Here is a 16247-nt window from a genome sequence, read left to right as displayed (position 1 = left end):
CTCGCCAGTCTCATCCTCTCCCCGCTGTATAGTTTGTTGTCCCTTTCCCCCCGCTCCCATGCCTGATGCTCGCTTGGCTGTACCTGTTAAGAGTTGCAAGTTTTCGTAGCACTTTCCTAGCAACCGAATTAGTTTGTCAATTGCATGGTCTGAACTAGCTCCCGCTTGTAGTCAATGAGAACAATATTGTCAAGGCCAAGCATTGAAAAATCATGTCACGCCCCCCCCCCAAATCATGAGATTGGTTTCAACATCCTGAGGTGTTAAAAGTAATAAACGATGGAGATGTGTGTGTGTTTTCAAAGCTCTTCATGACAATTAGAACCTTCCTTGTATTCCTAAGTGAAAGTGGTGAGTGGCAGGTCAGCCCAGGGCTCAGAAAGTGGGTGTTAAGAAAAACACCAGGGCCTGTGCGATGACCGCAACAAGAATCCTCCACTGCTGCTAGTCCGTGTCCCCGAAGGTGAAGCAGAGACAATCCCAGCGTTGCAGGCCAGTCAGAAAGGGACCCCTCCTGTGGTTCCCTGGGCAATGGTGCTGTGGGGGTTCTGGGGTCTCCCCCTGCATGCAGCCCTGCAGCCATCTCGTTCTGTATGGCGCTAAGGGGCGGCTCTGGGGCCAGTGCTGTATGGGGGGGCTCGAGCCGCTCCTGGCTCAGGGGATGTTGGTACCTCGGAGACGTTTGAGTGGGAGCTTGAGCGTCGCCGGGTGTCAGACTGCAGCAGGGGATTGGCACCGAGCGAACCTGCCGGCCCGGGGGGAGCGAACTCCGTCTGCTGGGGGCCCCGCACCTGCTGCCCACCCCCCCGTGGGGGCTACTCAGCCCCCCGCGCCCGGCCTGGCCCGGTAGGGAGCTGCGGGGACCTGTCCCGGCCCGAGCTCCAGGCGGCTGAACCGGGTTCGCTCAGACCGGCCCGAGCGACCAACGCGTGGGGCCGGGACAGAGCCGGACCCGCAGAGCCTCCGACAAGGCCCCGAGATCGGGATGCCCGGCGCCGCGATCCCCCCGCCGGCAGGGGCCGCTGCCGCCCCGCTCCTCCCCGCCGCTCCCGGGCCCCGGCAGCCAGGCCGCGGCTCCCTCCCGGCTGCGCTCGCTCTGCTCCGCCCGGCAGCGGGGCCGGCCCGTGGCGAGGCGAGGCGAGGCGGCGCCGGGACTCTGCCCAGCCCGGAGCGGGAGCGGACCTCGGGTTCGGGTTCGGGTCCGGATCCTGCCGCCCGGCTCGTTCCCTCGCCCGGGGCCCCCAGCCCGGCCAGCAGCGCTCCCCGGGCCGCGGTGACGGGCGAGCTCCGGGCCGGGACAAAGGGCCATGGCCGAGCGGGCCGCTGCCCAGGTAAGGGCCGGGGCGGGGAGCCGGGGCCGGGGCTTTGCTGCTCGGCAGCCGCGGGGTCTGTGCGGTCTCGGCCGGGCGCGGTGGGCAGGGTGCCCCGCACCCGGTTCCTGCCGCCGGGCCGCACGCGCTGGGGAGGGGCCCGGGACGGGGCTTGGTCCTGCCGGGGGCGGGGAGCAACTGGCGGCCAATGACACCGGGTCCGGGGACAGGTTAAACTGGGGCATCTGCTCCGCCTGCCAGCCCCGGAGCTTCGCCCTTTGTCGTTGCTGGGAGCCCGCGGAGCCCCCCGGGGCAAGGGGGTAGTCCCGGTCCTGGGCGCCCAGACCGCGGGGCCCGGGGGTTGCTAAGGGCACAGGCACAAGGGCACCGCTTCCTTCCCCTGCCCCCTTGGGCTGGGCTCTGGGACAGAGCGGGGATTTTCTCACCCTTCCCTTCGGCCCTAACACGTGTTTGGGGATCGGACCGGATGCTGCCCGAGGAGGCGTCGGGTAATGCCGCGTCCAGACGGCGCCGCCGCAGCTAAGGGCGGCTTGGCTACCCCTTCCCCCCAATGCTTGTATAAAGGCAGCCTGACCAGAGAGTCTGCTTTGCTCCTCTCAGCACCTTAGTCAATTGTATTTGACCCGCTAGCGAAAAACTTCCCAGCTCCGCCCTGGCTACACTAGGTTAGCTCTGACTAGAGCCCTCAACAATGCTGGCTCTGCTGGGCCTGAGAAGGTGGAAATGTTCCAGTTCTTGCTTTGCTGGGTCTGTAGGGTGGTTACAAATACTCAGCTGGTCTTTCAAGGGGGGGGGCTTTAGACAGGAGGTCTGAAACTTTTTCATGGTGTTGCCCACATCTTTAATCAGGTGTGTGTCTTGCGGACACCCCCCCCCTTCCTCCCACTGGCTGTCACCCAGCCCATCTCCTGCTGGTTTGCACAACTTCCCCGTGGCAACAACAGCAATTCCTTGCATGCAGAAATGATCTCAGGAAAGTGTTTCGCTGTTTGCAATTGTTCTGCTGGTGGCAGCGGTCCCTGCCGGTGGCTCCTGGTTCCTTTCCAGCAACTACTACTAAAGGCCGCTAGGCTTGGCTCTGCCTTGTTCCCTGCTCTTTCTACAAGTCATCAAGTTCTTCCTTCCAGTGAAGAGCCTACGTACCTGTAGAAGGGAGAAGGTGGAGCTCGCGCTGTGTGACCTGTCAGCTCTCCACAGATCAGCCGTGGTCCATGGGCCGTAGTTTGAGAACCTGCTGACTTAGCATCTGGGTTGTGTTTGCAGGGCTAGTGTGGTGTCTTTGTACCATTTTTTTCTTTCCACACTGGGCAAAACTGTTCTGAAAATCACAGACACAAACATGGAGTCCTAGGGCCCTGTTTGCTGCAGAATCCGATTTCAAAGCAGAAATGTGCCTGGTAGTTGATCTTTCAACCTTAGCTTCTGGAATCTCGTTACTTTTGAGTGCTTAACTTCTCCACCTGACCTTAGCATAACATCCTGCTTGTACTCTAGGAGGTTTTGTGTGTGCATTCAGTAAGACTAAAAATTGGGTCCGACAAAGCATCGAGCAGCCGGTAGCCTGGGAGCGGCTGTTGCTCTTAGGAGCTGATGTTGACAAAGGGAATGTGCTCCCAGCTCCATTTTCCGTGTCTTTCCATGCACACAGGCTCCAGAATGGGACATGGAGTCTCAGCACTGGCCCCTTTCACAGCCCCACGCTGTCCCCCGACGGACTTCTGCGAGAGAAACCCCGCTGCACACGGCGGAGATCTCCCTGACTCTAGTCGCTGCCGTTCAAGCTGTGGAGAGAAAAGTGGATGCTCACGCCATCCGGTTGCTGAATCTGGAAGGGAGAACAGGGACGGCTGAGAAGAAATTGATAGGTTGTGAGAAAACCGTGGTGGAGTTCGGGAACCAGCTGGAGAGTAAGTGGGCCGTGCTGGAGACTCTGATCCAGGAGTACGGGGTCCTGCAGAGGAGGCTGGAGAACATGGAGAACCTGCTGAAGAACAGGAACTTCTGGGTCCTGAGGCTCCCCCCAGGGACTAAGGGGGACGTCCCCAAGGTAACTATCTCAGCTAGTTAGATCATACTGATTAACGATGGAGGGAAATTATGAAGTCATTGAGTCAATTTCTCCTCCAGCCACGCAAGGGCCGATGTAACACCCCACACAGGATGTACAGGTATTAAGCTGATCAATTGTTTTTTGGCTAAGAAGCAGCATCTGCTTCTTGTTACCTTGTGATTCCATCCATCACCTGCCTCTCCTCCTCCCATTGTGTTCTGCACACACCAGTCACAACTCTGCCCTGGAGGGGCAGTGAGGTGTCTGGAGCAGGGAATCGCTTCTGTGCGATGTTGTAGTGCCTCTATAGACTCCACTCCTGACTGGGACCACGAGGGGCGATCACGATACAAAGAACTAGGATAGAATCGATGGCTAGAAATGACTTGAAAGTGGCTTCAGGTCATCCTTCACCCCTGGGTCCCCCAGCCAATTCGTGAGGGTCTGAAAATTGCTCTTTCATGTTAAGCCGTGGCGGTGTGGGAGACCCACGCAAACAGCAGGGAAACTGGCCGGCTTTGCAAGGGAGACGACGGAAATGCGACTCACGCAAAGGTTCTGTCGTGCACATAGCAAACAGGCTGAAAAAAGAGAGCGGAATATCCCTCCCCTCCCCAATCTCTTTCGGTTCTGGGCTCCGTAAGAGTTACGTATTAACAGGGAAGTGTGTGGTGGGGGGGTTAAATTGAGGGCACCCCTTTAAAGATAGAGCGTGATCTTGAACCGGATCAGAGCGTGCACTGGACTGGGAATCCGGAGAGTGGGGCTCTGTTCTTAGGTCTCCCACCAACCTGGTCTGTGACTTTGAGCAAATCCCTTCCCTTCTTGGAGCCTTTTCCCTTCCCGCCCTATGTCTGCCTTGTGAGCTCTGCGGGGAGGGGTCTCTCTTCCTGGGTGTGTATACAGCACGCAGCACCATGGGGCCCTGAGCGCAGCTGGCCCTTCCAGTAACAGAAGCAATGGAAGGGGAGTCAGACCCAGGTGATCTATAAATCGGATATAAACCAGCCTATGAGGGCACTGCAAAGCCCTGGACAGAGCTGATTAACCCCATTCTGCTCCTTCCTACCCACCGGCCAATGAAAGGAGAGGGATGAAGCGTGAAAGGGCTGTACTGCTGTGTGTTCTTCACTGGAGCGCGCCTGTCACTTACCATGCGACAAGGATCCTACTGCCGGGGCTGCTTCCCAGGGTGATTTCACCTCTTCGTGTAGGGCCAAGTGGGAGGAGGAGCTTTGACAGATCCGGCAGGGGACAGGGAATTCTGGAGGGGAAACAGGCCCAGATTGTCACGCCCTCACTCACATCGACGCACCTGAGTGCACGCCCTATTCACCAGGAATAAGGGTATCAGCATCTAGCCCTGGGTGACAGAAGGGGGTGAAACGTGATGATGTTTATTTCTTCCTCCCTGTGCGAGTTGCTCTGAGCAGTTTCCCCAGTAATGTGCTTAGAAAAAGAAGAAAAAAAGTTGTGAAGTGTTTCCGTGGCATGTGTGTGAAATATTCTCCCCTGGTCTCGTCTGTAGCGTCACATGACAGCGCCTGCTGCTGCCATTACGATTTGACAGCGGCTTCTGAGCGTGCAATGCTTGTGGTTGCAGGTCCCCGTGCCGTTTGATGACGTCTCCGTCTATTTCTCCGAGCCGGAGTGGGAGAACTTAGACGGAGGGCAGAAGGAGCTGTACAAGAACGTGATGAAGGGGAATTACGAGACCCTGATCTCGCTGGGTAAGGATCCTCTCATAAAACCTGTGACCTTTGAAGGACCCGCCTTGCTCTGGGGGAGGGATACATTCAGGTCTCTGCCTTCCGGTGGCTGTTGAGGGACTGTAAGACTCAAGTGAATTTAATGTCCTCTATGCAGCCTGGTGCCCTTCACCGGCAGGTTTCATGTGCTACAGGGCTGGAGGGTCAGGCAGCTGTTACCAGCTATTGAATTAAATGCTGGTGTCAATCCAGGAGGTTCCCGCTCCTTAGACCGCAGCCATCACAACTGACATGCTGCTTGGCCACTTCGTCAGAGGTGCGTAGGGGAGAATGGGCCCCATCCAGAGCACACGTGCACATGTGGGGCAGGGGCCTGGCCCAGCTGCTGATCCAGAGGGTCCTGTGCATGCCCATAGTGCTCTCCTCTCTCTGTTCCTTCCCTGCAGCTGGGCTAGGGGATCCGCGTGCCATTCCCTCCCTGCATGGAGGTGAGTCCTGGCGGCTGTCCCATCAGCTAGCGGCACCCTTTCTGCTTCATGCCCGGCTGGGGAGCAGTCGTGTGATCCGAGCCCACATGGAGCAAGCAGGGCTCCATTCCCTGTGGTTCCTCACTGACCCACTGGGGTGGGGAGAGCAGCTTTGCTGGTGTCGTGTTTGCCTCCATCCCTCTTCCCCATCCCATCGCCTTCCGCGACCAGAGGGGGCTGGTTTGAAAGCCGGTCCCGCTCCGTGTGCCGGGTAGCCGGTGAGTGTCGATATCTCTTCCCACGAACAGACTACGCCGTCTCCAAACCCGACATCGTGTCCCAGATAGAGCAGGGGGAGGAGCCGTGTGTCAGAGATCGGGAGGACTCCGAGAGCAGAGAGATCCCTCCGGAGCCCTGCTCGGGTGAGTTCTAGACAGCCTCACAAAGTGCTTTCTGGCCAGAGGCAGGAGAGAGCGAAGGCGCTGGGCTGAGCTGGGGGCGGGGAGGGGGGACTGTGTGCAGAGCAGATGAGCTGGGAAAGCCGTGAGTGAATGTTGCAGAGAGGGGAGTCTGGAGGGAGGCGGGAGGAGGAGAGGGACTCGCAGGGAATAGGGAACACGCTCGCACAGGCCGCAGGAGTGACAGCCGGGCAGACTGGCAAGGGAGCCACGGTGCAGAGCTGAAGGAGGCGATTGAAAGTGGAGCAGAGTTAGCATGTGGGTAAAGAGCCCATCACAGTGGGCCAGGCAGGCTATATTTCAAGCCCCTGGCCCACACGGGAGGGTGTTAATGGCTTTGCTCAACCCCCGATGTTGACCTCTGGCTGGGAGGGGAGGGCAGTTCACCTCCTGGGATCCAGTGGACAGGCCACTGGAGGGGAGTTAAGAAGCTGGCTGGATCCCATGGCTGGAAGTTGAAGCTAGACTGGAAAGAAGGTGCCATTTTTGCCGATGAGCGTAATGATCCACTGGAAGGCGTTACCAGCAGGCAGGGCAGGGTCTCCATCACTGACCATTTTTAAACCAAGGCTGGGGGATTTTCTAAAAGATTTGCTGTAGGGGCCGTTCTCAGGCCTGTGTGATGCGCACGGTCCGACTGGGTGATTCAATGGTCCCGTCTGGCCTTGGGATCTTTGCGGCTGTGTGGTCTGCAAGGCTGGGCTCTCCAGCGCGCTGGCTGCGTCCTAACGGCAGGGGGAGAAAGCCACTCGTTCCCAGCAAAGTTCTGCAGAGCGCAGCTGATCGCGGACCCCTCCCCTGAGATATGCAGTCAGCGATTTCCCTGCACCTGGGTGTTCCCCCCACACTCACACACACACACACTGTCTGCTAGGCACTGAGGCCAGCATACGCTGACAATGGAGGGAGATCTCCCCTCCCGAGGGCGCTGGTACAAACTGCCCACTCACGCTCTCGCCACCTGCCCTCCGGAAGAGTGCCGTGGTGGTTGAGATGCTGCTGGCGCCAAAGGGTGGCCAGCACCGATGGCACTGAACCGGGGCAGTGGGAGACTTGCCTGGAGCTCTGTGCAGACGAGGCCTTAGCTCAGTAAAACACTATAACTGGCCCCTCTTTCCCAGGGGTATTGTGAGGGGCTTGTTCAGCTCCCTGGCCCTCGCCAGCCCCAGCCCGTCCATGGGCTTGCATTGGGAATCCAGGATGCCGTAGTTTCAGGAGGTTGCCTCCATCCCCCGCCTATGCAGTGAATACAGCCTGGCTTCTCTTTGTTTTGCTGCAGATAGCAGGGTGGTGGTCAAAGTGGAGGAGGAGAGCCCTGAGGAGGAGCCGGAGAACATGGAGCTACAAAGGACGTTGCCGGAAATGGAGGTTTTCCAGTGTCCGGAGCAGGGAACAGCCCGTGAGGAGAGCCTGTGCAGCCCCGGGAGGGAGCCAGCGGACCTGCCCGGAAACGGCCTGGAGGAGCCGACTCGGTGCGGGACAGACCCCCAGGAGCTCAAGCCGTTGCTTGTTCACCTGCAGAGCCCCGCGGCAGCCAGGCTGTTCGTCTGCGCCGAGTGTGGGAAGAGCTTCCGCAGCCGGCAGCATCTTACCCTGCATCAGAGGGACCACGCGGGAGCAGGGCCCTGCCTGCCGCAGCCCAGGGAGAGCTTTGCCCTGAAACCCGGCCCCAGACCCCACCCCGGGGCCCAGGCGGGAGGCAAACCCTACAAGTGCTCCGAGTGCGAGCGCAGCTTCTGCCACAAGTCCAGCCTGCGGAAGCACCACCTGGCTCACACCGGGGAGCGGCCCTACACTTGTGCCGAGTGCCGGAAGAGCTTCAAACAGAGGGTGAGCCTGGTGCTGCACCAGCGGATCCACTCGGGGAGGAGCGAAGGCTCCTTCATCTGCACGCAGTGCGGCAAGTACTTCAGCCACCACTCCAACCTGACGCGGCACCTGCGCATCCACACGGGGGAGCGGCCCTACAAGTGCACCGAGTGCGAGAAGAGCTTCACGCGCAACCAGTACCTGGTGGAGCACCAGCGCATGCACGCAGGCGAGCGCCCCTATCACTGCGCCGAGTGCGGCAAGAGCTTCCGTTACAAGCGCTCGCTCTACTACCACCAGAACATCCACCCTGGGAAGGGCTTCCCCGGGCCGGGGCCAGGGCCAGGCCACGTGGGGTAACAGCAGGGCCAGAAACCATGCTCCGGGGGGGCTTACAGGGGGCTGCCTCCCTCCGAAAGCAACGCCCAGGAGCTCCAGCCGGCTGGCACCGCAGCACGCACTGCAGCGACTTTATCGCCGGGAGATTTTTACAGGAATGAAGCTATATTTTGAGTGCAGCCTTCTGTTAAGAGAAGTAGGCGTCAGACTGGTTTTAAAATGGAGGAGGCAGCGGAGGGGCCCTGTTCTGGACTCAGGGCCGGCAGAGCCTAGCTGGGAGGGAAGGATGAGGAGATGGGGGGTAGTTTGAAGGGGAGATGGGGCCCTCCTAGCCCCACCTCCATTGAGTTGTTCATGTTTCAGAGTAGCAGCCGTGTTAGTCTGTATCCGCAAAAAGAACAGGAGTACTTGTGGCACCTTAGAGACTAACAAATTTATTTGAGCATAAGCTTTCGTGGGCTACAGCATGGGGAAATAGATTCAATTAGTGCTATTTCCCCATGTTAAGTTCTCCTCGCACCTTCTGTGGGTCATCTCGATTATCATTTCAAAGGTTTTTCTTCTCCTGCTGATGATAGCTCATCTCAATTGATTGGCCTCTTCCACCTTTTCATGTTCTCTGTATGTATAAATAGCTTCTTGCTGTATGTTCCATTCTATGCATCCGAAGAAATGGGCTGTAGCCCACGAAAGCTTATGCTCAAATACATTTGTTAGTCTCTAAGGTGCCACAAGGACTCCTGTTCTTTTTGAGTTGTTCATGTGGGGCTGGGCACTGATTTCTCTGCAGTGTCCCAGCCCCTGTGTCCCGCTGTGCCTGAGTGGCAAAGGGCCCCGGCAGCATGGGAAGGGGGCGTCCACGCCTCAGGCCCTGGGTCTCCTGCAGCCACGGCCTGGGTTGGGGAACGCCCGCACCAGGCAGGGCTGCACCCAGCTCAGTTTTAGCGGGTGTTGCCTGGGGATCCCCCGGCTCATGAATATTCAGATATTCGGCTTCCTCAGTTTGCTGCCCCGTTGGAGCCTGGGAATCTGTGCGGGATCCGTGTATTCTCATAGCAGGGGCCGTGGACGACCCAGCCGTGATCCTCTAGGAATCTTGCTCGGGATTCCTTCCTTCCCTGGCCTCTCCACAGTTTGTTCCTGTGGTGATCCTCCTTGCAGGTAATTTCCCCACCTGCCTGCTGTTTGGCTGGGGCGCCCTGTGATGGTCCCTGGGGCACCTTGTTACCACCTGCCCTTAGCGTGGGGAAGCTTGGTCTGTGCCTGCCAGGGTTCAGCTTCCCAACGCCAGCGGGCAACACAAACCCTCCCTGCTAGGCCAGGCAGGACCCACTTCCTCTCTGATGGTTACCGATAGGCCCCCTCGAGCCTGCAGCGTCTCCCTGGAGTGTCCAGCCCCGGGCCTGCCGGCCACTCGCAGGAGTCACGGATTTGCTGTTTCCCAAGAACCAGCCCGCCCTCCAGCCGCCCCTCAGTTCGCCGCTCCGCGTCCCACCCAGCACATGGGGAAATCGAGGATAAGGTTATTTAACGAAGCCCAGAGCGTCAAGCGATAGCAGAGGGTTCCAGCTAAAATAAAATCATAAGCAGTGTTGTAGGACCTGGCCTTTTCTTTCCCGAGAGCCCCCACGGCTGGGAGAATATTGCTCACCCCCCACTAGCTGCTTGCCTCCGAGGTGAGGGGTTCCGTGTGGTTCTTTGCCCCCCAACCTCGACCAGTCCCATCCTTTGTCTTTATTCATAAACAGGACGTCAGCTGCTGTTTGTGTCAGTGTGTGCAGTCTGCGCGAGAGGACAGTGGCTCAGTGTGCAGCCGGGCCCGTGGTGTGAGCTGTCCCGTCACACACGGCTCTGGAGGGAGAGCGGGGTCTGCTACCTCCTGCCTGAAAAGAGCATTTCCAAGGTGTGTCGCCTCCTGGTGACCTGCCTTGTTCCCTCCAAGACCCTGGGAAGTCCAGAGCCAGCTCTCCTTCACTATTCTCCGTACATACGTCGTGCAGTGATTCTGATGTCCGGTAGGTTACTGGCTCTGAGTAGAGACCTTCGGTGCACTCTGAGGCGTACATCCGACCTAGGGGATCCTTGCAAACCCTGGGCCCTCTGCCCAGTGGCACCAAGGAGTCTGCGGGTCACAAGCCCCTCTACTTTGTAACCTTCCTCCACCCCATCTGTAAGGCCATTTCAGCGAGATGGGGCAGAGCGCATCGCCTGTTGCAACTCAGGCACAGATCCGACCCCGTGTGCTTCCGCGTCACTGAGCCAGGCATGGCTTCCACGCTGCCTGAAGCACATGGGAGCAGAGCGCCCTGGGGGACGTGGCCCGAGAAGGACCAAGGTGGGTGGGATGAAGCAGAGAGAGTATAGCTAACACCATCTAGAACTTAGGAAAATAGAATGGAATTATCCTGGCTGTGGAAGTTACCTCAACTGGAGGGAACTTCATGGCGCAGGGCGTTCCCCCCCTGCCGTCAGTGACTGGAAACAAGGGCAGAAAGCCAGGAGGGAGGAACTTGGTGGGTTGGAAGGTCCATGGGATGAAGTTCTCACAACAGCCTGGGAGGTAGGGCAGGGCTATTACCTATTACCCCACTCTACAGCTGGGGAAACTGAGGCACGGGCTAAGTGACTCACCCAAGGTCACTCAGGAAGTCAGTGGCATAGCAGGGAACTGAACTGAGGTCACTGAAATCCAAGGCTGGTGCCGTAGCCACTGGGCCATCCTGCCTCTCATTGCCATTTGGAGACGGGGAGAGGAGGGCAGGTTGATTGCAGCAAGAGTCTGGTCTGGGCTCGATTTGTTTTTGGCCACACGGGATGGTAAAAACAATCCACCCAGCCTCATGACTGAATCCAGTGCAACTTGCCCCCGGCCTGCTGCAGTAGTCCGGCTCGCAGTCTCCACGGACGGCCACCAAGGGCTGGTTGGTCACCGAAGGATTTCTGTGCTGGGGGCAGCCCGTTGGCACGCTGCTAGTTAGCGTCTGCCCGAAACAAAAGCGAAGACGGCTTTGAAGTGACCCCGCTAACCAGGCTCTCCAAAGCGTGCAAGGAGAGATAGAGGGAAGCTGTGAACCGGCTGTGACTGGGTAGGTTCCCCTCTGGGTCCTGTCAGGTGCTAGTCTGTATCTTTTACCTTTCTGCAGTTTTCTCCACGCTGACCCCCTGGTTTCCTTGAGAGCGCCCACCTCATACCCCTCCCCCACTGCTGATCGGATACCCCCTTCCTTTCTGTAGTTTCCCCCCACACTTACTCCTCCCCCATGACCAGTGTGAGCTGTGGAGGTGGCTAGCTGTGTTTGTGTTGGCTGTTTAGACTGTAACTTCTTCGGGGGCAGGAGCCGCATCTTCTGTGTCCTGGCACTTAATAAATGATGATTATTCCCCGTACGGTGTTGTCTGTTTTGACAGTGTAACGAGAGCACACCTAAACCCTAGCTAGGCTGAGCAGCTCTCCTGAGCTGCTTCCAGGGGAAGTGAGGAGCAAGGCAATGAGGTGGGGGGCTAGATGGGAGGGCTGGAGAACTGCAGGAGAGGGGAGAAAGGAGGGGGCAAACTTTGGAGAACAGGGAGGGGGATCTCGACTTTGGAAACCCGTAAGCCCACGCAGGGTCGGGGGGAGATAGAGAAGGCGAGAAAAGAAGAACATGCAGGGGAAGGAGAAAAAGGGGTGGCATATGGCAGGAGAGGGGAGAACAGACCATGCGGCTCGGGGGAGCCCTGGAATAATGTTCTCTGAAGCTTGGTGGGGAAAAACTGACAGGTAGCCCAGAATTTTGGCCACCCACAGCAATAACACATCCTGCAGTGGGGTGCGTTTAGATGGACCCTTATGCCTGTGTGGATCCCCCTGCAAGAGCAAGGCCTGGGTTTTAATTCAATACAGAACATAACAGAGAAGCTACCTCCATCCCTGGCAGAAGAGCTGGTGAAACCCACCACCAGCCAGCAGGAGCAAGGATGGCGCATGGTCAGTTTTCAGACCAAACAACCTTGTGCCCTTGTTGTGGGTGTGGCCAGTTTTCTCACTGGTCTGTGCTGGCCCTAGGAGGCCCCTTGCGAGGCGTCATCATCACAGGGGTCTTAGCTGCCAGATAGTTCTCCCTGAAGCCAGGGCCGGCTCCAGGCACCAGCCCTCCAAGCATGTGCTTGGGGCGGCACCTGGAGGGGGGCAGTGCTCACCCGGGGAGAGCGGGGCCGTGGCCGGGCTCGGCGCCCTCCCCTGCCGCGCTCCCCGCGGGAGGGCGGCGGGAGGCTTTTTTGCCTGGGGCGGCAAAAAAGCCAGAGCCGGCCCTGCCTGAAGCAAACAGCATCAGCCGTCGTCTCCGGTCGATGCCATAGGAGCTCGTCCTTTTTCCCAATATCTGGGAGAATTGTTCAAATAAAATCGTCTCTGCCAACTGGGCCTCCTGTTTTCATCTCAGGTCTGAGGGTGATCAGACATGGCCGTCTTCCCGGAGGATCCCACTCCTTCTGGAAACATAGCCAGAACGTCTCTTCCCCGATGTCCAGAGCGTTAACGGCTGCTTTGATTTGCACATAATCTCGGGCAGTAACCTGGTCTAAAGCGTGATAAGCCATTTGCACCATCCCGGTTAGGTACGGGGCCAGCAAGCCTGCCCATTGGTTCGACGGGCCACCAGGCTGCTGTGACACCCTGCTGAGGTTTCAGGGAAGGCCAGCAGGCCCTATCTTTGTAAGCCTGATGGGAATGGGGGTCGCTTCCAGATCGAGGCTCATTGGTCCTGCTGTAGCGGGCAGCCATAGCATGGTGACCACCTGTTGTACAGCTGCTGCTGTTGGGGTGTTAGATCATGGATTAACTGCTGCTGCTTTTCCATTCAAACCTTTCTCTGATGAAAAATTGCCTGGTTTTTAACCTGAAAATGTACACAAAAGGCTTTCTTTTCTCCTGAACTTCTTCAGGTTCTGTTGTTGGTTTTTTTGGTCCAAACTGCAAATTTCATGTTTTGCTTTTCTCCTTTTTTTGCCACGAAATGCCAGAAATCAAATAAGTTCTCAGGTTGGGACTCCCACCCCGCCCCCCCTGCATTTTTTTATTCTTTCTTTTGCCACATACTCACATCCCCAACTCTAGCCAGAGGAAAAAGGAGACCACGTGTCTCTGCCGTGCTGTAGCTTTTCCAGAGTTGGAAAGTCACGGATGAGCAAAACGAAAAGTGGAGAAAACCCAAAGCCTAGCCATTATTACACACACTAGCAAGAAGGAAAAAAGAGAGCGAAAACAGCAAATCTCCTTTTTTTTTAAATAGTATGGGAAGATTTTTAGAAAAAATAAAAATTGTTCTATTTTGAATCCTGACAAACGGCAACAACTTTGAAATTTTTGCAAAATTTTTTTCTACTTTTTGACCAGCTCTTATAAGAATGAAATTCATTGACAGAATCAGTCCCATCCAGTTTGCCAGTGCTGGATATGAACCTGCAAGTAGATGAAGCCAACTGCTTATTACGGATAACTTCTTACTCCAGAACACCTTGCTGTCCCCAAAGCACAGGACCTTACGTGACATACTCTCAGCCTTTAAATCCTGGTTAAATACCTATTGGTGTGTACTCCTAGGTACTTCATCATCAGTGAGATCTGTGTGTGTGAATGTCTTTTCCTTTTCTGTTAATAGCAAGGGTTAAATCCAACTGTGATGGTGCACCCCATAATGCTTTATGGAAATCTGCTTATGAATATATATATATGTATATATGACATAACTAGAATATGTTTTATGCTACATATGCCATGTAACATCTCTCTGCAAATGTTATGATGTACTGAATCTATTCATCCTAGTTGTAGGCACGTATCATTGTTGTATTCGAAGTTATGAATATTGACTGTGTACTGGTTTGATTTTAAGTAGCCTCAGTAAGGCATTTGGTCAGCTTCTTTAGAAAGGGATTTGCAAGGTAAGTGCCCAATCAAGAAACACTTAACAGACAATGGGACCTTGGAAGACTCCAATCCACATAAGAAGTCTACCTGGGGATGTTCAAGGTAGCATGTGGGCAATGGCTGCCACCTATAAAGTTCTGAGTCATGCATGGACATGTGACTTGCCCATGTGACTCCAAAATTCCATTTTGCAGCTGGATTCTGCCTAGGAGAGAGGAAGGGGTCTCCACTCACAAGAGAAAGTCTATATACAGCTCTGGGAGACCCCTCCATTTTGTCTTCAGCTGGCTCAAGAGGCAGCCTCTCCACCCCCATAGGATACCTGAAAGAAACTGGCACAAAGGACAGTAACTACAGGGGGTGTGAGTGTTGCTGGACCCAGACTAGAAGGAGACTAGTCTGTAAAAGAAGCTTACTGGAACATCTCTGAGGGTGAGATTCCATCTGTAATCACTTTCTTACTGTATTAGGAAAAAGAACAGGAGTACTTGAGGCACCTTAGGGTATGTCTACACTACGAGGGTAATTCGATTTTACTTAAATCGAATATGTGGAATCGATATTGCAAAGTCGAACGTGTGTGTCCACACTAAGGACACACTAAGGACAGTAATTCGACTTTGTGAGTCCACACTAACGGGGCGAGCGTCGATATTGGAAGCGGTGCACTGTGGGCAGCTATCCCACAGTTCCCGCAGTCCCCGCTGCCCATCGGAATTCTGGGTCGAGCCGCCAATGCCTTCTGGGTAAAAAAAATTTGTCGTCATCCGTCCGTCACTAACGCCCTCCCTCCCTCCATGAAAGCGCCGGCGGGAAATCAGTTCGCGCACTTTTCTGGTCAGTGACCGCGCGGACGCCACAGCACTGCGATCATGGATCACGCTGCGACCATCGCTGCACTTGTGGCCGTTCTCAACACCTCGCAGCTTATCATACACCTTTCCCTGAGGCAGATGCAGAGAAATCGGGCGAGGAGGCTACGGCACCGCCGTGAGAGCCTGAAGTCGGAGAGTGGCACAGAGCTGTCAGAAACCACGAGCCCCAGCGCCCAGGACATCACGGTGGCAATGGGGCATGTGGATTTTGTTGAACGGCGATTCTGGGCCCGGGAAACAAGCACGGACTGGTGGGACCGTATAGTGCTTCAGGTCTGGGATGAATCCCAGTGGCTGCGAAACTTTCGCATGCGGAAGGGGACTTTCCTCGAACTTTGTGAGTTGCTGTCCCCTGCCCTGAAGCGCAAGGACACCCGCATGCGAGCAGCCCTCACTGTCCAGAAGCGAGTGGCCATAGCCCTCTGGAAGCTTGCAACGCCAGACAGCTACCGGTCAGTCGCCAATCAATTTGGTGTGGGCAAATCTACCGTGGGGGTTGTTGTCATGCAAGTAGCCAAGGCAATCGTGAAGGTACTGCTCCCAAAGGTTGTGACCCTGGGAAACGCGCAGGTCATCATAGATGGCTTTGCCGCGATGGGATTTCCAAACTGCGGAGGGGCTATCGATGGGACTCACATCCCTATCCTGGGACCGGACCACCAGGCCAGCCAGTACATCAATAGAAAGGGCTACTTTTCAATGGTGCTGCAAGCACTGGTGGACCATCGGGGACGGTTTACAAACATCTACGTCGGATGGCCGGGCAAGGTTCATGACGCTCGTGTGTTCAGGAACTCTGGTCTGTTTAGACGGCTGCAGGAAGGTATTTACTTCCCAGACCACAAAATAACTCTTGGGGATGTGGAGATGCCTACAGTCATCCTCGGGGACCCAGCCTACCCGCTAATGCCCTGGCTCATGAAGCCCTATACTGGCGCCCTGGACACAGAAAAAGAACTGTTCAACTACCGTCTCAGCAAGTGCAGAATGGTGGTGGAGTGTGCTTTTGGCCGTCTCAAAGGGAGATGGAGAAGCTTACTCACTCGCTGTGATCTCAGTGAAACCAATATCCCCATCGTTATTGCAGCTTGCTGTGTGCTCCACAATCTATGTGAGAGCAAGGGGGAGACCTTTATGGCGGGGTGGGAGCTAGAGGCAAATAGCCTGGCTGCTGATTACGTCCAGCCAGACAGCCGGGCCATTAGAAGATCCCAGCGGGACGCCCTGTGCATCCGGGAGGCTTTGAAAGCTAGGTTCCTGAGTGAGCAGGGCAACCAGTGACTTTTCAGTTTGTGGACAGA

The 16247-nt window shown here is 56.3% G+C and overlaps 1 protein-coding gene across 1 annotated transcript in view; it reads left to right on the top strand.

Annotated features, from left to right (window-relative positions):
* The first annotated feature begins 1264 nt into the window (after nt 1–1264).
* Nucleotides 1265–16247, top strand: part of LOC112122078 — a 59477-nt gene continuing 44494 nt past the window's right edge. Inside the window, exons 1-6 of the mRNA XM_029913078.1 lie at nt 1265–1331; nt 2980–3378; nt 4985–5111; nt 5866–5979; nt 7295–8180; nt 11983–12130. Coding sequence (XP_029768938.1) covers nt 1308–1331; nt 2980–3378; nt 4985–5111; nt 5866–5979; nt 7295–8180; nt 11983–12130 — 1698 coding nt within the window. The 5' untranslated portion in view covers nt 1265–1307. The remainder of the gene's footprint in view (nt 1332–2979; nt 3379–4984; nt 5112–5865; nt 5980–7294; nt 8181–11982; nt 12131–16247) is intronic.

This window comes from Terrapene carolina, unplaced genomic scaffold (genome assembly GCF_002925995.2).
Source record: "Terrapene carolina triunguis isolate 2854851 unplaced genomic scaffold, T_m_triunguis-2.0 Scaffold443, whole genome shotgun sequence".
NCBI lineage: Eukaryota > Metazoa > Chordata > Testudines > Emydidae > Terrapene > Terrapene triunguis.
Note: the sequence above shows the minus strand (reverse complement) of the source record. Positions and strands in the feature narration are given on the sequence as shown.